General features: G+C 44.9%; 1 protein-coding gene across 12 annotated transcripts in view; it reads right to left on the bottom strand.

The window, feature by feature from the left end:
• tcf4 (transcription factor 4) overlaps positions 1 to 16581 on the bottom strand; it is a 263386-nt gene extending 246805 nt beyond the window's left edge. For 2 of the 12 annotated variants that reach the window (XM_031899665.1, XM_031899677.1), the window contains exons 1-2: positions 16288 to 16580; positions 14885 to 14957 (exon numbers count right to left, since the gene is read on the bottom strand). In XM_031899665.1, coding sequence (XP_031755525.1) covers positions 14885 to 14957; positions 16288 to 16359 — 145 coding nt within the window. In that variant the 5' untranslated portion in view covers positions 16360 to 16580. 12 annotated transcript variants of the gene reach the window in all.
• Positions 16582 to 27815: the final 11234 nt, after the last annotated feature.

Raw genomic sequence — 27815 nt, 5'->3', positions numbered from 1 at the left:
TTGGTTCTGGCCAAATAAATCAATAAATCAAATAAAAAGTCCTATTGCAGAAAATAAGGATATTAGAATTCCCCTATCAGTTCCGTATAAAGTCTTTTATAGACATCACGGAGCTCATATATTGTGTTTTATAAAGGGCCTCAACTTAAATATTATTATGCACACCTAGGGGCCGATTTACTAATCTACAAATGGATCAAAAGCGATTTTTTCGTCGCCGCCGCGACTTTTTCATAAATTGTCGCAACTTTTTCGTAGCCGTTACGACTTGCACGAATTGTCGCGATTTTTTCGTAGCCGTCGCGAAAAAAACGGAAAGGTTTGCCCGCCGTTTACTAGCGCTCAATACGAAAAAGTCGCGACAATTCGCACAAGTCGTAACGGCTACGAAAAAGTTGCGCCAATTCGCACAAGTCGTAACGGCTACGAAAAAGTCACGTCAATTCACTAAAAAGTCGCGACGGCGATGAAAAAAATCGCAAAAAATACGAAAAAGTCGCAAAATGTTTGTTTCCAATCCGATTTTTTCCCATTCGGGATTCGGATTCGTGGATTAGTAAATCAGCCCCCTAGGTTTTGAATATAAATATACCGAGCAGGTATATGTAACTATAAATTGGCCATAAACATGAAGATACGCATGGCGACTTCACCAAAAGAGCAGCTCTTTCACCAATATTTCTACCCCGGGTAATAATTGCCACTATGCATCCAATCAGATCACAGGATCAGGATCGAGAACCGCATCTAAGCGTTGATGAGGTCCTCGATCCTATGGGAAAATCAAACCTACCCAATTGACAGCTGCCTGATTTGAGTAGGCCCTTCAGATGGACCCATACATTGGCCCCTAAGGGGCCAAATCAGCAGCTTGAATTTGCCCACGTTTGGCCACCTTCAGTCCCATTCTGGATTGTGCAGTTTAGGAAGTGAGTAGGCTCATTCAGTCAACACTCATCCTCACAGTACATTCTAACTCCTCACATCCATACTTCAATCATAAGGCTAAAAATGCCCATAGCAAACTTAGCTCAATAAAGAGATATCTCAATACTATAATATACAAAACCATGGGTTGCCATGTCAAGGCCAGCAAATTTCATATTGAAAATTCTTGTTGTTTCTTCACATATTCACTCAAATAGAGCACATTAGGTTCCCATTCCAGCTCAGGGTACATTTAATCTAACGGCCTATTTGAAATGAGCCGTTGTAGTGGTTTACAACAAAAAGTATGGTCCAGAGGAAGATTCCCATCAGCATTTCTTCCATCCCAACCGCTACAGATTCAAAATCAAAACCCAGTGGAAGAAGCAGCGAATTGTGGGCTGTGACATAGGCATGGGCAATATTAAAGGGTGCCATTATGAGGTTCCCACCACCCACTCACACCCTTATTTTCCATGGAGTCAGTATTTTTGCCAAAACCTCTCAGGGGGTGGAATCTGCACACCTGATAATTGTTCCTATTTAGAAGTACATAGTCAGCATATCTGGAAAAGAATATTTCCACTTACTGGACCCGAATGCAATAACAATTCTGCTGCCTCCCAGAATATGGACTGGCATGGCATGAACAAGGTTTTATGTAAGGTCTTGTCCTCAATGTCAGACTCAGGTACCAACGATCACTTTCTTTATTCTCAGCCTCTTCTCCGTATAATCACAGATTCTTCCCTCTATTTCACCTCTTTGATTCGATATAAAAACAGGCAGTGGCTATGGTGTAGGCTTGCAAGGTCCAATAGTTGGGTGTGGTGGAGGGAACACTGATATCTACACACCAGGACTTTTCCTGGTATACTGGTGTGCCAGTCTGACACTACTTGTCCCAGTAAACTCACAGTGCAGTAATGGACTACTTTGTTAGTCTTCGCTTACCCTTTATTTTAATCATCTGGAAAAGTACTTAGTCTCTTAACATAAGGGATGTCACTATAAAGTATTTCCAAGCTTACAGTCACTGTGTGTGTTGCCAAGGAATTTTCTGAGACAGCCTGAAAATCTAAATGTTTAAAATAAAAAAAGCTATGCTCTTTACATTTTTATAGTACCAAATAAAAAACGAAACAAATCCCGGTTGATTGTAGTTCTGCACTTCTTTACTGGAAAAAAATGGCTGACGATTAAAGAAAGTCTAAGACAAAATAGTTCTGGGGAATCTCATTTATAACTGGGGTAAAGTGATAGAATTCATAATGTTTGCACCATGTGTACTATTCCATAAAGACCAATCATACTGTATGTATGCACTCAGTAAATGCTACCTGTTGATTAGTTGCTATGGGTAACTGGACCAGGTGGAAATTTTAGAGCTTTTATTCGCCCAGTCATTTGATTAGGATGTGTGATATTTAAGTGGGACATATACAGTGCAGTTCTTGTGCAGACCATTCATCTTTTGGGTCAAACAAGATTTCGAGCTTGAAGAGATATAACTTCTTGCACTTGCTCATTAGGCAAATCTCAGAGTTGCCAATGAAATGTGCATCATGTACCTTTTGAGTTTGTAGGTGCACCATACAAAAGTAGCCCTGGAAGTATCATCTTCTGAAGACACAGCTACATTTTAGGGCTTTCTTGCACCCCTGAGCCTTGTCCTTTGCACCTTGTGCCGTATTCAGCAAAGTGGAAGCAACTGGGAAATTGATGGAAGGGGCAAATATAGAGCAGCAGGTATTGAGGCAAGTAAATAGCATTTGAATTAATGCAATTTTGAGCTTTGCTAACTTGTGTTAATAAATTAGCCCTCTGATCTGACAATGGGCCAGATTCAAGTCAATGAGATCAAGGTATCCCTTAACTTTATTTCTGGTAACCCCCACAGCATTTCTGGAGTTTTCGTGACATTAACAGTAAGATAAGGTTATCTTATGTGGGCAGTTTTAAAGCTGTCAGACTCCTGACAACAAATAATTATACAGAAAGAGAGAGAGGAAAAAGGAGGACCTTTCAGTGGAGGAAGAGCAGGACCTGGAACTGAATCAAGATGGTAGGTCTAAAGGTGGCCATACACAAGCAGATTTTAGGTGCTGACTTGAGTCCTTTAAGGTCCCCATACACGGGCTGAATCTAGCTGTCGATATTGGTCCCTTAGACCAATTCGGCAGCTAATCGGCCCATGTATGGGCACTACCGACGGGCCTGCCCGACCGATATCTGGCCTGAAATTGGCCAGATCTCGATCGCAGGTTAGAAAATCTAGTCGGATCGGGGACTGCATCGGCTCGTTGATGCGGTCCCCGAATCGACTGCCCCATTGCTGCCTACACACTCCCCGATATCACCCACCCGTAGGTGGGGATATTGGGTGAAGATCCGCTCGCTTGGTGATCTCTCCAAGCAAGCAAATCTTAACGTGTATGGGCACTTTTAGATTGATTCAGCAGCTTATCTGCCCATGTATGAGGCCCCCTCTGATGGGCCTTCCCTATTAATATCTGGCCTAAAATCATATAGGTGTCGATTGAGCAGGTTTATTTTCCCATTGAATCGGGGACCGCATTGGCACATTGATGCCGTACTCAGTCCGATGGCACCTATATCTGTCATTGTAATTCACCTAGGGCCAAATGAAATTAGCCCATTATCGCCCACCTTAGGTGGGCATATCAGGAGAAGATTTTTTGTTTGGGACCTAGCCAAAAAAGCAGATCTTAACGTGTATGGCCACCTTTATTTGGGGGGGGTCTCCACAGGTTGGATATCACAGGTTTCTAGGCACAAGTAACCTTTTGCCCTACCATAAAACCTTTCATAACAACTAGAAAAGAAAGAAACTGCAGTATGAGGGGCTAACACAAAAATGGTGGTGGTTAGAGATATCAGTGTTTGGTTACAGCGAGAGTGACAAGGGTGCAGAAACACACATTATCTCCATTGGTTGTCCATTAACATAATAGCAAGCAGCCAATAGAAGCGAAGTTCAGGCTTAAAAACGTGCACGTATGAGATGACCAAGGAGACAAATCACAATCATTAATTCTTACAGTTCCCTCCCTGTCTGTTCCGGAGGCAGCGCTGCGAAACGAGTCGCTGTCAGCGCATTCATTTTGTAGATTTGGAAGATGCATTTCCAATGCAATCATGTGAGCTAAAGTATTTAACATCAAATGTGAAGGAAACTTTATGACTGATAAGTCAAATCAGACAGCAATAATTTGATTACACATTTAGCATCGCGTTCTTCCCAATCTTCTTTAAAACGATTAAGTGCCAGGCTGCCGGGACATGTATTTCATTGCAAAGCGCTTTATCTTTGGGAATGCTGGCGATATCTAAACTTACAAGCACTGTTTAAGCTAAAACATGTGTTTTATATATGTTCGAAAGGAAATGAGAAAATCCCCAGGACAGCAATGCTTTGTTTTACACGCAAGAAGCTTCCATAATGGATATTCATGAGAATATACTTTTATATATGAAAAACGCATATTTTGCAATGTTAATTACAATTAAAATACTTCGGGGAGGATATTCTAATTCATGCAATAAATTTGTTTTCACTTATGGAACAAAGAGGACTTTGTAAAGCTTCTGTCGCTTGGGATTATTTGGGATGCCACACTCCAAAACTATTGCTTCATCTCTTATAAACCCAATTTCCATCATATTAGGGGTCATTGCAAAATGGAAAAGCACCAAGGGGCTCCAAAACGGAGCACAGATACCTGCATATCTCTTTAAACAAGGGAGGCAGAGTGCAAAGTGTAAAAAAAACACATTGCACTTTCTTATAGTGAATTACCTCTAATTGTGTGCTCCTGGGCTCACTGACAAATACAGGTATGGGACCCATTATCCAGAATGCTCGGGACCTGGGGTTTTCCGGATTAGGGATCTAGGTACTGTTTTATTATTACAGAGAAAAGGGAATCATTTAACCATTAAATAAACCCAATAGGGCTGTTCTGCCCCCAATAAGGGGTAATTATATCTTAGTTGGGATCAAGTACAGGTACTGTTTTATTATTACAGAGAAAAGGGAATCATTTAACCATTAAATAAACCCAATAGGGCTGTTCTGCCCCCAATAAGGGGTAATTATATCTTAGTTGGGATCAAGTACAGGTACTGTTTTATTATTACAGAGAAAAGGGAATCATTTAACCATTAAATAAACCCAATAGGGCTGTTCTGCCCCCGATAAGGGGTAATTATATCTTAGTTGGGATCAAGTACAGGTACTGTTTTATTATTACAGAGAAAAGGGAATCATTTAACCATGAAATAAGCCCAATAGGGCTGTTCTGCCCCCAATAAGGGGTAATTATATCTTAGTTGGGGATCAAGTACAGGTACTGTTTTATTATTACAGAGAAAAGGGAATCATTTAACCATGAAATAAACCCAATAGGGCTGTTCTGCCCCCAATAAGGGGTAATTATATCTTAGTTGGGATCAAGTACAGGTACTGTTTTATTATTGCAGAGAAAAGGGAATCATTTAACCATGAAATAAACCCAATAGGGCTGTTCTGCCCCCAATAAGGGGTAATTATATCTTAGTTGGGATCAAGTACAGGTACTGTTTTATTATTACAGAGAAAAGGGAATCATTTAACCATGAAATAAACCCAATAGGGCTGTTCTGCCCCCAATAAGGGGTAATTATATCTTAGCTGGGATCATGTACATGTATTGTTTTATTATTACAGAGAAAAAGGAAATCATTTTTAAAAATTAGAATTATTTGCTTATAATGGAGTCAATGGGAGACGGCCTTCCAGTAATTCAGAATGTTCTGGATAACGGGTTTCTGGATAACGGATTCCATACCTGTACTATGTCACATTATTTCATGTTATGGATTGAGGTTGTTTTGCTTTATATAACTATTATTCCTCATGTTTCCTATTTCAAATAAAGTCACATTAAAAGAAATCTAATGTTTGCTTATTTAATAAAAAATCTGAATATGAAAAACTCATTGTGAGTTTACAAACTCAAAAAACTCAAAAATCTCAATTTGAGAACATGGCTTGATTTTACCTGGGACGACCCCCATTGACTTGCATGTTTTACATTCCAGTTTTCGGATTTTTTGCAGTAAATAAATATCGAACATTCAAGTTTTTGAACCATAATTCAAATATTGCAAGTTTTAGAGCAAAAAAAAATCATATTGTGGAAAAAATTTGAATTTGAACGTTGATCACCCCCTAGGAGTTGTAGAAGCCCCAACTGATATTGCGTTGCCAAAACCACTCTACTAAGCATGAAATCTTTCCAGATACAAATGAAAATGTTTTCTATAGATAGTAGAACCCCTTTATGATTTATTAACATAGGTATGGTCTGTTCCTAGATTGGGTAGTTCTTGGGGAATCCTATTCATAGAATGGGGGGGAGGAAGAATGTGGTCAGTGCTCCATTACTTCGCTTGATTTAGTCAAATGATACAAGCAGGGCTGATTTAAGGTACCAATGGGCCCAGGACAAAGATCTCACTGGTGGTTCCCCCACAGGTGCTCCAATAAAAATTAAGAAATTGAAGATTATTTTGTGCTTGCCGAAGCAGAAATTAAGTCCAAACGCACCACCCTGAACCAACAGCTATTTGAAGACAAAACCCATAATCACAAATATCGGGTTTCTATTAAATATATTTCCATTAGGAGCACTAGTTCTAACAGTAGGTTATATAGTTATGAGAAATTAATGGTTATTCTGATTCAAATGAGGGTCTCCCATTGCTGGCGGATGCTTCAGTCAAAAGTTATTCCCAATGAAAAATCTGATGGTGGGCCTCTTCTCCTGGCAGGTCCTGGGCTATTACCCGTTTCGCCCACTTATTAAAGATGCATATGAGTATGAAGAAGACTGCAGATTTGACTTTGAACACGGGGAGGGGATTGAATGTCCATTCCCGGATTCCCTGTACTTTAGTATCTGCATGTATTTTCAAAAACAGGGGGTTTTACTTTCAAAATTCTGATCATCAAATTGACAGTCCACCATACCAATTAAAGGTAAACCCCATATGGTGGTCCTAACTATTTACCTCTGGTCATATTTTTCATAGGCTGGCACCTCCCTGCATGGCAGCACTTCTTGGAAAAAGTGTCTCCTGAGCACTGGTCTCACTCACAGATTTGATCCATCCCTACCATTAGCTTTAATAAAGGGGGAGATATTGCCAAATCCAAAGCACTGGTTTAAATGCTTAATCCATCCTCTGACCCCCTGCTTAAGTAGAAAGACCACCCAGAACAACACCCATTTTTAAAGGCATAAGACCACCATTAAAGGGACAGGTATGGGGGTCACTGGTATTCTTCCTGCACAATAACTCTGCTACAGCACAGAATCACAAAGGGGGGATTGAACTGCATAATCCTGAGAATTTCGTCACAGACCCTGAGATTCTGGTTATGGCCTGAGAACTCACAAAAATCTTTCTGATAAAAACGTCTTGATCTACTTTCACGCCCCGCCCCCCTTACAGAAAATTTTAAAAGCAGTGGTGCATATAAAATGTGGATGTGTGCATTGTCTCCTGTGTGCCAGATGCAGCACAATTCCATAAGCTATAATCGGACGCAACTATAAACAATTCAGAGCATTTTGATAATTGCCATCGGCACACTGTGTATCCCCCAACGTCCCCCAACTTCTTTATATACTTGATGTTTCTTCTAATTATCCCACAATTTAGCACAAACACACAGTTATAATCGAGACATTGATATTTTATTATATCATGGGTTGGGCAACAATACATAAATGGAAAGATTTACCATTTTTTTTATTCGGATTCAGTTAAATATAAACCAACCAATCGGAAGAATGCTGGACAATTAGAATTTGCAAGCAAGAGTCAATTCTACTCAAGATCATGTTTTCCTAGACGCATCTTCGTTTTTCCAGCTGCGTGTGTATCCTCAACGCCAATATCAGTGCTTTCATCAGGAAAGATGAAAAGAAACAGTCTTGGTATTAATTCAGATCTTCCCTATTGTGCCTTTGTGACATCTGCTTGTTGAGGGATATTTTAACATAGTATGGGCTCGGATGCTATGCATATTCTTTTTTATCACTGTAAAAAGGAGGGGGGGTGTCCAGTTCAAGAAAGAGTCACAATGAGTTTAGAAACCAGGCAGTGTTGGCTTAAGGTAGGGAACAGTGGCCATTCTGCTTGGATCCCCAGCATCAAATTGACCCATTGGGATAAAGGATATCATTGATTTATGAGCCCCTTTCTTTGCATTGCAAGGACCCCCCTGTTCTTTCAGATGACCAGAATCCATCTCAGCTGTACCGCACCAACCTATTTTAGTTGCCTCTTCCCCACAGAGACCACATCTTAGCGTTCACAGTACCATGGACAAATAAATTAACAAAATATCTGGGCTCCAACTGACCCAGAGTCTGGATCTCTACACGTTGCTTTACAGACCCATTGCTTCCTCGTCACAATGGGGAAAGTTATAAAACCCCATTCAAATGTATTATTAGCCCCCCTGACTTGGTGGCAAGTTTTGGTTGAATAAAAACAAGATTTCCTACCAAATAAAGCCCCTGTAAGCTGATAGGGTGCATAGAGGCCCCTAATAGCCAATCTTAGCCCTTATTTGGCTTCACTATGAACTTTTATGGTGCTTGTGTTGCTCTCCAAGTCTTTTTACATTTGATGTGGCTCACAAGTAAGAAAGGTTGGGGACCCCTTCCTTAGAGCTTCAGGACATGCATCTGGCCTAATGGTGCCTGTACTCTCTCTTTCTGCAGATTAGTACTGCATGACCTTATGCTTCTCTCACACATGGGCACCAACATAATGTGGGTTTCAGGGTTCTGCCTTCAGGAAAAAAAGGTAATAACAAATGAAAATGAAAATTAATTTCTGCATAGCAACCAATCAGTTAGCAGTCAGCATTTACTGCTCTTCTTATTTCCTATTGGTTACTAGAGTTTGCCCCTTTAATTCCACTGCTCCATTAATGTAATTATCCTGTTCAGTGTAGGTGATGTTTTGGAGATATGCTCTTTCTTATCACGATCTAACCAAAAGCAAATAGCAGGCCATTCTACGGAGAGAGCCGAAACCCCTACTGAAACGTCCCAGCACATTAATGGAAAAGTCCCATCAAACTGTCATGCGCACTGCGTATAAACTATGGATTGCACAATAAAACAGCACATAACCATGACACAAAGAACACAATTAAACAAGGCTGTTATTTCCCACTGCAGTCGGGAACAATAAAGTGCCGCCATTCTGCTCCCTTACACAACTATTTTATCTCTGTCGGGAAACGCTGAGCAAGATGTGGCTCTCGGAATTGGATAACCAACAAAGGCCGAAAGGTTCAATGGCAGGTACAGGGCTACCGGCAAGAAATCCTGGCTACCAGCAAGAAATCCTGGCTACTGGCTTGAAATCCTGGTTACTGGATAGAAATCCCGGGGCCAAGCCCTTTGTTTGTTTGTAAAGAACACATATAAATGGCAAGTACAAACCAAAGAAAAAGTGGCCCCCTACTTAAACAAATATTTAATTAATAGAAATAACACTGAAAAAATATAGATATTTTTATTTGGAAACAATATAGGGAATATATTTCCTGCTGATCCCTTCCAGCACTGCAGTCTAAGGCGCACTGATGGCTGTGTTTTTTAGAAGCCCGAAAACATATTACCAAATGGGCTGGATCCCCCCCACATTGACTTGAACAGAAATTGGCTGCCAGCCGGTGTGATATTTAAATGTCATGAAGAAATCCCTAGTGCCATTAGCCTTAATTATATTCATTGGTCCTTAAATAAATTGCTGGGGATACAAGAAAAGGTAAAGAGATTTTATAACAATATGCATTTCATATTCTTATCTTTCCCATTCCTCTAGTCAAACAAACCAATAGGCCCCCAGACACACATGGACTATTGGGTGAGACTACAAGCACGTGAAGAGATAATTGTTTGGTTAATGGTGGATTTGGATACCTATGTGGTTGGCCATTCAGCTCGACTCAAATGTCTGGCCCCTGGACCAATAATCAGATTATAATGCAAGCCCATGCAGACCTGCTGAGGTAGTCATAGCCCAATGGAACTTTCTAAACAAAAGGATCGTTTTCACCAGGATATTAGTAGGGCAGGCAGCCAGGAAGGGTGGGGGCAATAAGCTGTTGACTCAGTCTGGAGCGGCTCAGTCTGCAGCTTATAGTGGCCCATGTATGGCCAGCTACTTCTTTACTAAGGGTGAAGACACACTGAGCTACTAGTAGCAGCTACTTTTTCATGGGTACTAAACACCAGAAAATACCCCCATAGACAGTACTGAGAATTGCCTCTGCTAAAACACACATGGAGAAAATTATCAGTAAATGATCAACAATGTCTATTTTACCAGCCACGACAAGTAGCTGCTACTAGAAGCATGTCCATCATATTCAGGCAAAAGCCAACAGTATTTGGTAATGGCAGTACCCCTTCTATCGATCAATTAAAGCTGTGCTGAGTACCAATACCAATGTAACAAGCCATGGAAACCAACAAAGCTAAATAAAATATCTCTTTTACAGCTGCATCCATGTCATTTGCAGCTGCACCCCAGAACCAGGGAGAACTTTCATCTTCTATTTACTTGATAAACATGTTTCACAGCACGGGGCTATGACGAGAAACCCAATGTGATCCCTGGCATACGGGGCAAAGGGTGAGACTTGTGGGGGGGTAATGATATTGACCTTCAACTCGAAGCATCACATCTATAACGCTAGTGAGGGTGTGTACATATGTTTGCAAGCGTATATGGTTCTGCTTGTATGGACCTACACAACAACCCACCAACTAATGATGATGAAGACAATGAACTTTCTTATTTGCTCACTGAACAGAAAGAAGCGATACATAAATGACATTAAATCTTGATCCTTTCTGGCTCCACTCCATCAACATTGGCCTATTTTCACAAAGTCGGGCAGCTATAAAGTCGATACATACCCATGCCGTGCCGTATTTACACGATCAGAGGAAGGATACACATTTACAGCGTGAAAACTACCAGGTCACTGTAAAAACATGTTCCCAGCTCCTGCCAAGTCTTCAGTGTATATATCGGCGAGCCAACTGCCAAAAGATTCTGAGTACACCCACTACTGTTGTGGAGCGAGCCATCCCATAAAACGTGGAGCGGCGGGGCCCACGTTACAAACATTCCTCTGGATTCGTCATGAAAATTCTATCCCACCGCTCTTTCCATTTACGATCCTCGAAAACACAGCATTTTTAATATTCTTTCTCCAGTTCTATATAAAGAAGTAGCCAATGCATGGATTTCCTATATTATTATTAATATATAGCACCAATATATGACTCTGAAGCCAATTAGTCCCTTACAATATAACGTCCCTATTACACACATATTAGGGTCGATCTCATCAGAAGCCAATTAACCTATAAGCATGTGTTGGTACAGGCAGCAACCCACACAAACACACGGTATCTTTATACACTCTGCGCCCTGGTCAGAATCAAATGCCAAAGCCCCCCAAACGCAGAGAACCCTACACTAACAATACATTCAGTCCATCATAGGAAGCCATCAGAAGCTTTGGGTCAACTCCAACCTAATCGAATTATCCGTACGACACACAGCCTCCTATTTATTGCTATTATCATTACTTATTCCTTATTTATACTTGCACCTTAGGGGCAGAAGGGTGTTTGCCTGAGGGGTAACTTGGGGTAGAAATGTGGATAAAAATCAAATGATGATATTCATGTGATTTAAGCGCCTATAACAATGTTACTGATAAATAAATGGACATACAGCTTTATTCAAAGCTAAGGTTGGTCGCCGCAATATCCTAGCAGCAAAGACAACAAATCCATAGTAAGTCTGGGTCAGGATTATTACATTAGGGGGGTAAGGAAAGGCATCCTCTGAGCTTCTATCAACTCCATGTGTACATTTTTCTATTCAGGCAGGAGGGGAAGGCTTTTAGGTGAAACCATCCCTGCGTTCCCCCCCTGAGCGAGGCTGGATTTAATACTCTCTGCTGAACACCTGCAAACATCAAACACAAACTGCTGTTTCTTTACCAGGCTGAGAAATAAAGGCCTTTCATGTGAAAAAATGCTCCATGGGAATGTCAGGACTCAAGTCTCAGGTTTCATTCCCCTTTCTCTCCTGCAGCGTCCCCCCCCCCCCCCCCAACCCAGCCTTCATAGGCGCAGGGGAGAAGAAGGGGCTTTTAGGAGCCACCAGAACCCAATCCCAAAGTCTATAATGTAGTGCTCTACACACTCCGCAAATGGTGAGGTGCCATCGTGCAATGAAACATGGACTCGCCAGAGAATATAAACGTGAAATATTGCAGCGCACTGCGAAATCCGGATGTATGCCATTTTTTTTTGTGTAATAACCGTTTTCCTTGAGTTTTAAAGTACAAATTATTCTACCAGAGGGAGAGGGGTGGGAATTAAATAAATAAAACCCAAAAGAGTAACAGCGACAAGGCACTATATTAAGCTGACAGCTGCTGCTCCGCAATTTCCACACTCACACGCAGATGAATACGTCCTCCAATCCTGCGTCTCGGCTCCGCTCATGCACCTGCTGAATAGGAGCGAATGGCTGGGGCCGGCCACCGCTACTTATACGGTACAGAAGGGCCTGCTCTTGGACTTAGGGGGGTTATAGGAGGAATTCCAATTATAATTCTGCATTGTTATCCTGCATGCTCACTGGGGGGGGCACCTAAATAATTTAAACAAATGTTTAATTCCACTGCAAAATTGTTCTAAAAATTGCAAAACAAAAGGGTTAAATAATCTGTTTTATGATTCCAGGCCTAAACAGGTATGGGTCACACTACTATAAATAATCATACAAATGTTAAGGATTAAGGGTCCCTTAGAAAGTGGCATCACCCAAATGTCCTGCATCAACTCAAACAAAAAAAGTTGGCCGGCAGCCTCACAAACTCCGAGGCCAAGTAAGAAATTCTTTTATTCCACGGAAACTGAGGGGGGGGGGGTTAAAATGGAAATACTTCCAAGTGCCAAACTCCACTTGCCAGTCTGTATATAGCTGCCAACAGATAAAGCCCACAGCAAGGGGCGACTATAAAAGTTTAGATATTTCTTTTCTTTTTCGTATTATAAAGGGAAATTCTGGGGCAAATTCTTTTAATTGACAGAAAGCTGATTTACATAGGCATTGTCTCAGGACCACAGGGGTTAACACTCTAATTCCCACAGGAAGTCACAACGCTGAGCAGAATAACGGCAATGGCAATGTGATGCTCTGCCCACCGGTGCCAAAGCCGAGCACAGAACACAATAAAGATATCCATTAAAATGAAACTGTAAATAGGGTAACAATGTCCGACAGCCGGGCATATTCAGGACCAGGGAGATACCCAATCAGGCGCTCCGTACAGTCAGTGGCAATGCTGTTTGCTATTAAGCAGCAAAGTGAAAGCGCACATGGAACTTCACACGCATGCCGAGTGCTGCCCCTGCTCATTTGCAGTAACGCCGGATGACATTCAGTGCCATGATTTCACATTACGAGCCGCACAGACCACTATCCACTGGGCACAGGCAAGTGCCAATCATTTCATATAAAAAAATTCCCCAGCTGCTAAACCATTGGCTCGGCCGTGCCCGACTTGTCAAATCCGTCAACAAAAGGTCGTTTTTTTTTTTTTTAATATAGTATTTTTATTAGAAACAAAGAAATTTATAAGCAAATTGCTCTGCCCCCGGCACCTCAATTGCGGTATAAAGTGGCAGCAGTCGCTGAGCTATCCCCAGCCTGGCAATGCCATCTTTGCGTGCCAACATTCACAAGCCGTGACTGCTGACATCTTATTTGGTGCAGCTTTAATAAACGAATCAGAACATTTTTAAAGAAATAAAAACATCCAACAATTTTTAAAAAGCAAAATTTCCCATTTCATTTTAAAATTACTGGTATGGCATCGGTTATCCGGAAACCTGTTATGCAGAAAGCTCCAAATGACGAGAAGGCCATCTCCCATAGACTCCATTTTAATCAAATAATTCAAATTTTAAAAAATGATTTTCCCTTTTCTCTGTAATAATAAAACAGTACCTGTACTTGATCCCAACTAAGATATAATTACCCCTTATTGGGGGCAGAACAGCCCTATTGGGTTTATTTAATGGTTAAATGATTCCCTTTTCTCTGTAATAATAAAACAGTACCTGTACTTGATCCCAACTAAGAAATAATTGCCCCTTATTGGGGGCAGAACAATTCCATTAGGTTTATTTAATAGTTAAATGATTTCCTTTTCTCTGTAATAATAAAACAGTACCTGTACTTAATCCCAACTAAGATATAATTACCCCTTATTGGGGCAGAACAGTCCTATTGGGTTTATTTCATGGTTAAATGATTCCCTTTTCTCTGTAATAATAAAACAGTACCTGTACTTGATCCCAACTAAGATATAATTACCCCTTATTGGGGCAGAACAGCCCTATTGGGTTTATTTCATGGTTAAATGATTCCCTTTTCTCTGTAATAATAAAACAGTACCTGTACTTGATCCCAACTAAGGCAGAACAGTCCTATTGGGTTTAATTAACGTTCAAATACATTTTTTGTAGATTTAATCTATATAGATCCCCTTATCCGGAAAACCCCCAGGTCTTGAGCATTCTGGATAACAGGTCCCATACCTGTATTTACACCTTATACAGGGACAGCTCAGCTCCATTTTTTGAAATCATGGCAATAAACGCAGAACCACAATGGCACCCGGAACCACTTGCCAACAAAGTAAAAAGAAAAATCAACAGCAGGGCAATGGGACCCCCAGTCGGGCAGAAATCATTTCTAGACATATACATACCCCCCCCCCCACCCAAACATGAGAAACGATAGAGGAAATTGCAGGGCTACGTACTTGTTCCTGAAAAATGTCCACTTGCCAGGGAAGTTGGTCCATTCTTGCCACTGCTCACAGGAGGGGAAAACATCTGAAACAAACAGAGCAAGGATGAATTTGGGAAGGCGTCTCGGGACATCGGGGCTCAGCACAACATCTCCAATGCACAGACAATCTCAATATTAAAAAACGCTTTCAGAACAGCAAGAATTCCCCCATTAAAAGTTACGCTTAATAACTTCAGGAAAGAGTTTGAGATTCTGATTCGGGAACAAAAATCCAATAGCAAAAAAAAAAAAAAAAATCATGAAAGTTGTGCCAAACCTTTGCCATCCAAGCTGCCGCAATATCCATCTCATTAATGAATGAATGCCCCCAAAACAACCGCACGCTGCCACCTGCTTTAAACTGACTCACATTCCAGGCAAAGGGAAACTCAAACCAGATTTCTGCTCCAATTTTTTTTTTTTTTTTTTGCTTTCACATTTTGAACTCTAATTGGTTCGTGTTATTCAATGCTTTGCCCCGGTCTATACGCACCTTCCCTCAGTCTGTGCCGTGGTGGAATAAAAAAAAAAAAAAAGAAAAAAGAAAAAAAAAAAAAAGAAAACCCCCACTAACAAATGAAAACTACAAGGAGCGGAGAGGGGCTGCCGAACGCCTGGGGCTACGTTTCCTGTCCAAACTTCCGAAAGCCATCGCTCAAAAAGGGGGAAATAGTCTCTTCTCCTCCGTCCAAGGTGGTAATAGAAAAAAAATCCAGTCGGGGGCAAAGGGGGGGAACAGATCCGGTCTATGGGCATTAACAGAGGCGGCTGCACTAGTGCAACATCCACTGCTGGAATCCAAAGTCAACAAAGACACACAAAAGTAACATGTAACATTGCATGGAATCACCTAGGGAAAAACATTTTACTTGGTAATTACAACAGTCCCTTACTAGGAGGGTTTGTAGCCCTCTCTGTCTGTCTCTGACTGTCTCTGTCTGTCTCTGACTGTCTCTGTGCCAGTGCCAAGGCTTGGGGGAAAGAGACAGTGTGTGTGAGTAGTAGTGCAAGGGGATGGGAGAGATTCCACAAACAGAAGGAAAGTGAAGGGTAAGGCACAGGCAGATCAGCTGGAAAGCAAAACTCACAAGAAAAGAATGAAAGGAAAAAAAAACCACACACACAAGTAGAAAAAAAATGCGAAAATGCGATCGGATGGAATAATAAAGTGGCGATATTTACCGCTGGGTTCCGAGTGGAACTATTGGAGTAGTCAGGAGTTTGATGGGGAGGGTGAGGGTGGGGGTGGTATTAATTGTCTTTTGCCAGCAGTTCGCCTAGGAAGGGGGGGTTCTCTTTTTTGGGGGGGTGGGTGAGGGGGGGGGGGAATAAGATTTTGTTGGATTTTGTTTAATCTCCACCGTGGGTTCTTACCGCACTGAAATCCAGTAAATCACTCAGCTCTTTGTCCGTCCCTAAGGCAGCCATTCGCTGGTGGTGATTCATTTTAGCTCACAACAGGGACCCGGGAGCATGGGGGGCAGTGGCTGGGCATCTGGGGCTGGGGGGGCAGTCGCTGGGCATGAGAGGAAGAGGGGGGGGCGAAGGCTTGGCAGGGAAAATAACAAAAGCAGATAGCGCCTGGAGCCGAATGGAGACGCAAATAGCACTATTCGGGGTACCCCGATCCGAAACCCGAATAGTGCTGTTTTGGGCTGAATTCGGCTCGCCAGCGACTGCTCGCAATCCCCTCCCCTCTCCCTCCCGTCATGTCACTTGTGCGGGGCTCCGGGGGGCGGGGCTCAGGTGGGCGGGGATGTACTTACGGCCGAGTCAGCGCTGACTCCTCCTCCTCAGCTCCCTGCGGCCGCTGTGATTGGTGCCAGGCGGAAGCACAGACAATAGGGGGGGAGCAACGAAAAAAAAAAAAGCGTCCCCCCCCCAAGGCCACCCCCCCTCAGTGCCAAACTCAGGGGTCCGCTGTAAGTTTGGGAAAGAGTCAGTGCGGGAGTATGAGCTGCCGCTGTCAGTACCACTAACCCAGCGGCTCCTCCGCCAGCCCAGGGGGTGAGTCCCGCCGCCGCCGCTGTGCGCACATGTGTGGGGCTGCCTGACAGCTCGGTGACTGGGAGGGCGAATGAATCTGACAGGATGTTAGCGGTGGCCCCTCTCACTCCCACAGCGCCGAGAGGCAGGGGAAACCGCTAGTCCACTCCTCCTGGACTGCCCAGGGGCACAGCGGGCACACTATGGCTAGGGCACACTATGGCTAGGGCACACTATGGCTAGGGCACACTATGGCTAGGGGCTGGCACACTATGGCTAGGGGCTGGCACACTATGGCTAGGGCACACTATGGCTAGGGGCTGGCACACTATGGCTATGGCACACTATGGCTAGGGGCTGGCACACTATGGCTAGGGCACACTATGGCTAGGGGCTGGCACACTATGGCTAGGGCACACTATGGCTAGGGCACACTATGGCTAGGGCACACTATGGATAGGGCACACTATGGCTAGGGCACACTATGGATAGGGGCTGGCACACTATGGCTATGGCACACTATGGCTAGGGGCTGGCACACTATGGCTGGTACACTATGGCTAGGGGCTGGCACACTATGGCTATGGCACACTATGGCTAGGGGCTGGCACACTATGGCTGGTACACTATGGCTAGGGGCTGGCACACTATGGCTAGGGCACACTATGGCTAGGGGCTGGCACACTATGGCTGGTACACTATGGCTAGGGACTGGCACACTATGGCTGGCACACTATGGCTATGGCACACTATGGCTAGGGACTGGCACACTATTTCTAGGGGCTGGCACACTATGGCTATGGCACACTATGGCTAGGGGCTGGCACACTATGGCTATGGCACACTATGGCTATGGCACACTATGGCTAGGGAACACTATGGCTAGGGGCTGGCACACTATGGCTAGGGCACACTATGGCTAGGGGCTGGCACACTATGGCTAGGGCATACTATGGCTAGGGGCTGGCACACTATGGCTGGTACACTATGGCTAGGGACTGGCACACTATGGCTGGCACACTATGGCTAGGGACTGACACTATTTCTAGGGGCTGGCACACTATGGCTAGGGGCTGGCACACTATGGCTGGCACACTATGGCTAGGGACTGGCACACTATGGCTAGGGGCTGGCACACTATGGCTATGGCACACTATGGCTATGGCACACTATGGCTAGGGACTGGCACACTATGGCTAGGGAACACTATGGCTAGGGGCTGGCACACTATGGCTAGGGACTGGCACACTATGGCTAGGGACTGGCACACTATGGCTAGGGCACACTATGGCTAGGGGCTGGCACACTATGGCTAGGGCACACTATGGCTAGGGGCTGGCACACTATGGCTGGTACACTATGGCTAGGGACTGGCACACTATGGCTGGCACACTATGGCTATGGCACACTATGGCTAGGGACTGGCACACTATTTCTAGGGGCTGGCACACTATGGCTATGGCACACTATGGCTAGGGGCTGGCACACTATGGCTATGGCACACTATGGCTAGGGAACACTATGGCTAGGGGCTGGCACACTATGGCTAGGGCACACTATGGCTAGGGGCTGGCACACTATGGCTAGGGCATACTATGGCTAGGGGCTGGCACACTATGGCTGGTACACTATGGCTAGGGACTGGCACACTATGGCTGGCACACTATGGCTAGGGACTGACACACTATTTCTAGGGGCTGGCACACTATGGCTGGCACACTATGGCTAGGGACTGGCACACTATGGCTAGGGGCTGGCACACTATGGCTATGGCACACTATGGCTATGGCACACTATGGCTATGGCACACTATGGCTAGGGACTGGCACACTATGGCTAGGGAACACTATGGCTAGGGGCTGGCACACTATGGCTAGGGACTGGCACACTATGGCTAGGGCACACTATGGCTAGGGCACACTATGGCTAGGGGCTGGCACACTATGGCTAGGGCACACTATGGCTGGCACACTATGGCTAGGGGCTGGCACACTATGGCTATGGCACACTATGGCTGGCACACTATGGCTAGGGACTGGCACACTATGGCTAGGGCACACTATGGCTAGGGGCTGGCACACTATGGCTATGGCACACTATGGCTAGGGACTGGCACACTATGGCTAGGGGCTGGCACACTATGGCTAGGGACTGGCACACTATGGCTAGGGCACACTATGGCTAGGGGCTGGCACACTATGGCTGGCACACTATGGCTAGGGACTGGCACACTATGGCTAGGGGCTGGCACACTGGCTATGGCACACTATGGCTAGGGGCTGGCACACTATGGCTAGGGCACACTATGGCTAGGGGCTGGCACACTATGGCTATGGCACACTATGGCTAGGGACTGGCACACTATGGCTAGGGGCTGGCACACTATGGCTAGGGACTGGCACACTATGGCTAGGGGCTGGCACACTATGGCTAGGGGCTGGCACACTATGGCTAGGGACTGGCACACTATGGCTAGGGCACACTATGGCTAGGGGCTGGCACACTATGGCTATGGCACACTATGGCTAGGGACTGGCACACTATGGCTATGGCACACTATGGCTAGGGACTGGCACACTATGGCTATGGCACACTATGGCTAGGGACTGGCACACTATGGCTAGGGACTGGCACACTATGGCTAGGGCACACTATGGCTAGGGGCTGGCACACTATGGCTATGGCACACTATGGCTAGGGACTGGCACATTATGGCTATGGCACACTATGGCTAGGGGCTGGCACACTATGGCTATGGCACACTATGGCTATGGGCTGGCACACTATGGCTAGGGACTGGCACACTATGGCTAGGGACTGGCACACTATGGCTAGGGGCTGGCACACTATGGCTATGGCACACTATGGCTATGGCACACTATGGCTAGGGGCTGGCACACTATGGCTATGGCACACTATGGCTATGGCACACTATGGCTAGGGACTGGCACACAATGGCTAGGGGCTGGCACACTATGGCTAGGGGCTGGCACACTATGGCTAGGGGCTGGCACACTATGGCTAGGGACTGGCACACTATGGCTAGGGACTGGCACACTATGGCTAGGGGCTGGCACACTGTGGCTGGCACACTATGGCTAGGAGCTGGCACACTATGGCTATGACACACTATGGCTAGGGACTGGCACACTATGGCTAGGGGCTGGCACACTATGGCTAGGGACTGGCACACTATGGCTAGGGCACACTATGGCTAGGGGCTGGCACACTATGGCTAGGGGCTGGCACACTATGGCTATGGCACACTATGGCATGGCCACACTATGGCTATGGGCTGGCACACTATGGCTAGGGACTGGCACACTATGGCTAGAGCACACTATGGCTAGGGACTGGCACACTATGGCTATGGCACACTATGGCTGGCACACTATGGCTAGGGGCTGGCACACTATGGCTATGGCACACTATGGCTAGGGACTGGCACACTATGGCTAGGGGCTGGCACACTATGGCTAGGGGCTGGCACACTATGGCTATGGCACACTATGGCTAGGGGCTGGCACACTATGGCTATGGCACACTATGGCTATGGGCTGGCACACTATGGCTAGGGACTGGCACACTATGGCTAGGGACTGGCACACTATGGCTAGGGACTGGCACACTATGGCTAGGGGCTGGCACACTATGGCTAGGGACTGGCACACTATGGCTATGGCACACTATGGCTAGGGGCTGGCACACTATGGCTATGGCACACTATGGCTAGGGGCTGGCACACTATGGCTAGGGACTGGCACACTATGGCTAGGGACTGGCACACTATGGATAAGGGCTGGCACACTATGGCTATGGCACACTATGGCTAGGGACTGGCACACTATGGCTAGGGACTGGCGCACTGTGGCTAGGGACTGGTGCACTGTGGCTAGGGACTGGCACATTATGGCTAGGGACTGGCACATTATGGCTAGGGATTGGCGCACTATGGCTAGGGACTGGTGCACTATGGCTAGGGACTGGTGCACTGTGGCTAGGGACTGGCGCACTGTGGCTAGGGACTGGCGCACTGTGGCTAGGGACTGGCGCACTGTGGCTAGGGACTGGCGCACTGTGGCTAGGGACTGGCGCACTGTGGCTAGGGACTGGCGCACTATGGCTAGGGACTGGCGCACTGTGGCTAGGGACTGGCACATTATGGCTAGGGACTGGCGCACTGTGGCTAGGGACTGGCACACAATGTCTACGGACTGGCACATTATGGCTAGGGACTGGCACATTATGGCTAGGGACTGGCACACTATGTCTACGGACTGGCACATTATGGATAGGGACTGGCACATCATGGCTAGGGACTGGCACATTATGGCTAGGGACTGGCGCACTGTGGCTAGGGACTGGCGCACTGTGGCTAGGGACTGGCGCATTATGGCTAGGCACTGGCACATTATGGCTAGAGACTGGCATATTATGGCTACAGACTGGCACATTATGGCTAGGGACTTGCACATTATGGCTATGGACTGGCACACTATGTCTACGGACTGGCACATTATGGCTAGGGACTGGCACATTATGGCTAGGGACTGGCACACTATGGCTAGGGACTGGCACACTATAGCTAGGGACTGGCACACTATGGCTACGGACTGGCACACTATGTCTAGTAACTGGCACTATGGCTAGGGACTGGCACACTATGGCTAGGGACTGGCACACTATGGCTAGGGACTGGCACACCATGGCTAGGGACTGGCACACCATGGCTAGGGACTGGCACACTATGGCTAGGGACTGGCACACTACCTTATACACAGTCTGTGCCAATGGTGCCTAATACAATAGAAACTACCAGCTGCTGCTCAGAATGTGGGCAAGGATTCTGCTCCTACACATATATAGAGAGAGATTGTCAGCTCTGCGGGGCAGCTACCTTATTTCACTTGTCCTTTAGGTCTCAGCAATGGATCTTTATTGTTACTAGTTCCGTATTCCTTCCTATTCGGTTATTGTACTAATCCACCTGTTATATTAATGTATTATTTTAATGTACAGGTATAGGCTCCGTTATCCAGAATGCTGGATTTTTTCAGATAAGGGATCTTTCCATATTTTGGATCTCCATCCTTAAAGGGGGTTCTTCACCTTTACTTAACTTTTAGTATGATGTAGAAAATCATATTACGACTGTTTGGTTTTTGTTCAGCAGCTCTCTAGTGAGGAATTTCAGCAGCAGTCTGGTTGCTAGGGTCCAGTTTAACCTAGCAACTAGGCAGTGGTTAAAAGGAGTGACTGGAAGATAGGCTGAATAGAAAGATAAGTAATAAATAGTGGCAATAACAACAACATTGTAGCCTCAAGGAACAATGTATTCCTGGATAATAGGTTTCCGGATAATGGATCCTGTACCTGTACAGAGCTGTTTAACAGGACATTTACCTTATTGAGGGGGGTCCAGTTTTGGGTCCTGACCCATAGGCAAAGAATCAATAGTAATGATAAAATGTAACACTGCTGCCCAGCACCTTACGGGGGCAAACACAGGGGTTCCTCTGGGCTTCAGCATTACACTGTTAAAGGAGTGGTTCCCCTTTAAATTAACTATCAGTATGATGCAGACTGTGATATTCTGAGACAATTTGCACTGGGTCTTCAATTATTATTTGTGGTTTTTCAGTTGTTTATCATTTTGTTCAGCAGCTCTCCAGTTTGGTATTTCAGCAGCTATGTGGTTGCTAAGGTCTTCTTTACCCTAGCAACCAGGCAGTGATTTGAGTAATTGGGGATATGAAAAGGAGGAATAAATAGAAATATGTAATTAAAAGTAACAATAACAATAAAAATTGAAGCCTCACAGAGCATTAGATTTTTGGCTGCTGGGGTCAGTGACCCCCATTTGAAAGCTGGAAAGAGTCAGAATAGTAAGGCAAATAATTTTATGAAACTATAATAAATAAATAATGAAGACCAACTGCAAAATGGCTAGGTATAGGGCATTCTATAACATGCTAATGTTTTAATATGTTATAGATAAACCCGTTCTAAGCAACTTTTTTTTTTGTTATTTATTTTATGTGTCTTTTCAAGTGTTCCTATTCTGCCTAATTCCAGCCTACAGTTGAAAATGCTGTCTGGTTGTCAGGGTTACTAACCCCAGCAACCAGAACACAGACCAGCTATGAGGCTTACATGCTATCATTTTTCTTTTCAGTTTGTCTCCTGTTTATCTTCCATTCCGAGACTCCTGGTGCAGCCAAAAGTAGGAGTTTTTTCAAGGATAGGGGCGTACTCTCGGCAAACGTTTTTACGTTTACGAGGCTAGGGCCTCCTAAATCATTGGTAGCTAGGGCCTCTTAAAACATTGGACCCCCTAAACATTGGTGGCCAGGGACCCCCTAAACATTGGAATCTGGGGACGCCCTAAACATTGGTAGCCGGGGACCCCCTAATCATTGGTAGCCAGATAAACTAACCTTTGAACTTCATCGGGGGGCTTTTTCCTTCTTTGAAGTCTTCTTCATCTTCTTCCTTCTCCGGCGAGATCATTCCAGGATGATGACTCTTCACTTGTGTCTCCATGCAAAAGGAGACAGGCCCTTTAATAAGGTTGGGCCCCCTGCGTACTGACGTCACACATACTCATGGGGCCCGACCAATCGGATTACCCGCTGACCACCAATTGATTTAAGGGGGTCCGAGCTAAAAAACTGTAGCACAGCTGGGCCCCCCTTATAAGCTTATAATCATATGGGCCTGGGACGACTGTGCCCCTCCTGATGGTGGCCCTGGTGTTTTATTACGCCTAAATCACAGCTTTGATACACCTTCATTTTTGCACCACTTTGTGCTCCTGCTCTTTGTAAATGAGCTACAGAGTCTCTTTAAATGGAAAAAAAATATATAAATATGTATAGTTTCATATATATTTATAAAAGAATTTTTTTTACTCCATGGATGTAGATAAGAAGTTGGAAAGGATTTGTGTCATAATCACAGCTAAAAATAGCTATTTTATCCAGAGGGATTCCCAGCAGTTACGGCGGCCTACGTACAGTAGGAAGGCAGGAAAACAAAGAGATGTCTACATTTAGCAACTTTGTCAGCTGCAAAATCTTATTGGGTCATCTCCTGTACTGGAAATGTAGGGGGTAAAAAGGGGTTCATTTTCTCGTAGTACTTAGGAAGTCCTGGTCAGTAACATTTGCCCTGAGGAAGTACTCCTCATTTACCCAAGGGGACGTGCCCCTCATTTACCCAAGGGGACGTGCCCCTCATTTACCCAAGGGTAGTTTACCAGTCCATGTTTCTTCACCCTAAGGGTAAGTACCTACTGAGTGAATTAGTCGCCTTTGATAGATCTCTGCTATCGTGGGCGACTACCCGCTTCGAAAAGGCTTTCCACAGGCAACAATAGAAGTTGCCAGTGGAAAGCCCTTCGCATTGCTTCTGTAATCCAAAGTCGTGGGAAGTTTTCTCCTGCAGGCAACTTTGCGTGATTCGGAAAACTTTTTTGCCAGTTTTCAAGTGGAAAGCAGATTTGATTTTGCCATTGGATCGAGGACCACAGTGGCTCGTTGATGTGACCCTTGCCCTGATGGTCTGTGTCCCCTTGATTTTAATTGGATCATTTAGCCCTAGGATGGACATATTGGGCAAAGATCTATCTGTTTGGTGAGGTTGCTCATGTGTGCTATTATTTATCCCTGAGAGGCTTCCACTGGAGAGGATCCGTTTCCCTGGGGTGTCCACACCGCCATCCTGGCTGGGTATGTGAGTACTTAGTACTGCCTGATATTCTGTTAAGAACCACTGGTCTTGTATTCTTTTTACTGTCTCCATAACTAGAGTTACAGTTCAGCAACACCGCCTTTCCTCTAACCCAGCTGAGAGGGTCCCAATGCAACAATGATCTACTGTTCAGCAGCTTTGGTTCTGAAGGGAAATCATTCAACCCCCCCCCCCAATCCTTCTACCAATTACAGAGACAAAGAGAGCATATAGACCTGTAAAAGGGCCAGAGATTTAATTAAGTAGCGGATAATACAATTTGTAGGAAAGGGATCTTGATAGTGCAGAACTGAACATCACTTGTCTAACACAGAAGCAAGTACGAGTGCAACTATCCTACTGTATATTTAAAACTATTGTGACAACGAAGGAGAACGGGATCACAATCAGGAAATCATAAACCAGTAAGTCAGGGGAAAGGCATGTTTTTAGGCAGGATACCAATATCTGGCCCAAAATTGGGACCGGTTTGATTGTTTTGGCTCATTGATGTGGTCTTTTCTCTGAATGCACCTATCTCTGTCATCGTAACTCAACAGCGCTGCTCTATATGTTTGCATTTAATACTTAATGATTGAAGGTTTTCAGGGTCCCTGGGTGGAGAGATACAACTGGAAACTGACCAACTCAAAGTTAAGTTGACCATACATTATATGATTTGCTCGGCTAAGTAGATTGAGTTACGATGACAGAGATAGGTGCATTCAGAGAAAAGACCACATCAATGAGCCAAAACAATCAAACTGGTCCCAATTTTGGGCCAGATATTGGTAGGGGAGGGCCGTTGGGGGTCCCAATTCACAAGCAGATAAGCTGCCAAATCAGTGTAAAGTATATGAATCAGCAGCTAAAATCTGCCCATGTGTGGCCACCATACACAGAAGCTGAGGTTAACCCCCCCCTCAAGCGGGAGCAGGGGCGACAATGGCTGGGTGGTGGGCCCTTGAGTTGGGTACCTAAGTCTGACTCTGCAGTGTGGGGGCACAATTTGGAAAAAAAAATGACTTCAAGATATGCTCTGTTCCCACTGCCCTGAGTCTACCCAAGTTTGTGAAATGCTGTGCGGGATAGGGTGAGCAAGTGGAGGGGTCTGGGGTTTGCAAATGGAGGAGGTCAAGATGTACTTGTCTTGGGCAGCAGTATCTATTGGCCCAACTCTAACCAAATGTAGCCTATATTAGAGCACAGCCTGTTGTACATGGAATTAACCCTTGTCCTGGAAGCCCTACAGGATGACTTTCCCACTGGAGGCCCAGATGCCAGATTCCCTTAAAGACTCCATAGAGTTCACTGTATGGAATCATAATTCTACAGTGTTCTACAGCAGTGGTCTCCATTCTTTTTTGCACCATGGACCGGTTTCAAGCAAGACAATTTTTCCAATTACCAGGGGTGGTGGATATAGACCTGAGCTTGTTTCCCTGTAACTAGATGCAGCCAGGCCTCTTGCCCATCCCCTGACACCTAATATGAAGCTTTAAGTACTTTGGTCCTTTTCACGATCAGTAGAAAGCTTCCTGGGCTTCGCATAGCAGTTGTCATGGAGTTGGGGTGGCCCAGTTTAGCACAGCCCACGGCCCAGCACTGGTCCCCGGCCCGGTGGTTGGGGACCCCTGCTTTACAGGATCATTGAGCACAAAGGTATGCATTCCTTGACACACAGGGTACAAACTGAATTAAATGCATCAATGCTGAGCCATTTGAACTGAATGATGATCCTTACCCAAAGAGCTTACAGTCTATGAAAGAGAAATGATATTGCTCATATGTAGAGCTAAAATATTTTATTCTTTCTTATAGGCCCAGTCCATCCATATCTTGGCTTGAGTACATGTACTATAACTGTAGGGCTTATTTACGGATTAACAGGTGGCATTACACAGGTCGCCTAACAAGTGGATCGTCTCCTGTTATGCCCACCTAAGGTGGGCGATATTGGGCTAATTTGGGCGTTTGTCCCTAGGGCCAAAGGATCAAATTAAAACAGATCAAATGGACCTAGGGCCACATCAACAAGCAGATGAGGTTCCCGATCCGATGGTAAAATCAAACCTGCACGATCAAGATTTGGCCAGTTTTAGGCCAGATATCTGTCGGGTAGAGCGTCGGTGGTCGATAAGCTGCCGAATTGGTCTGAAGGACCGACCTTTAGAATGAGCTAGTTCAGTTTCCAGCAGCAACCAATCATCATCAAGTTTTTACCAGGATATTACAAGTTGGAAAATAAAAGCAAAGATCTAATTAGTCGCTATGGGTAACACTTTAACACTTGTGGTCGTAAATTAGCCCTTGAACCCATGGACGCTGTTGCCTTAATTGTCTGATAGAATCCGAGGCCTGAAATGCAGATGTGACGGCAGAAACTCCCCCCCCCCCCACTCCCACTAATATCCCTCTAATTTCTGTGTCCCAGTGATTATAAACTTACAATATTCTCCCATGCACAACGGAGAATAAATAGGGCAAATTGTATAAATAACATTTCTGAAGCGCACGCAGCCCAATCCAAATGTATGCAGATGATGCCATTATATTTGTGGAAGGATTTCATTTGAATGACACCAAAGTCAAAATAAAAATTGCAGCAGGTGATAATTCACTATAATAAATCATTAAATACATCAACTAATCAGACGCTTAAATTACTGTGTTAGATCCTTCTAGATTTGTATAAAACGCCATTCTGTTTGAATAAAAACCTTCGCTGTCACCCATCTTCTCGCGGCAACGCCGCAGACTTTTTCAGTTTAAGGAGAAAGAGGAGCTTTTATTCCACGTCTTATTGCAGTTGAAAAGAAAGTCAAGTAGGAATATAGGAGGGTATTTAATAAGTTATTAAAGGTACTGTTTAACCTGTTGTCTGCTATAGAATGTAAGCTGTACGTCTCTGGGTGTTGGATTTACGTGTCTGGGTTACACTCTGACCAATGCGGTGCCGATACACGGGCCGATTCTAGCTGCCGATATCGATCCCTTAGACAGATTCTACCGACGGCCTGAAATCGGCCAGATCTCGATCGGGCAGGTTAGAAAATCTAGTCGAATCGCCTGCCCCATTGCCGCCAATATAATTCAATCGTTTGGCCCCAGGGCCAAATGATCGAATTAGCCTACAGGCTCCCCGATATCGCCCACCCATACGTGAAGATCCGCTTGCTTGGCAA

Source organism: Xenopus tropicalis, chromosome 1 (genome assembly GCF_000004195.4).
Source record: "Xenopus tropicalis strain Nigerian chromosome 1, UCB_Xtro_10.0, whole genome shotgun sequence".
In the NCBI taxonomy this organism is placed as follows: domain Eukaryota; kingdom Metazoa; phylum Chordata; class Amphibia; order Anura; family Pipidae; genus Xenopus; species Xenopus tropicalis.
Note: the sequence above shows the minus strand (reverse complement) of the source record. Positions and strands in the feature narration are given on the sequence as shown.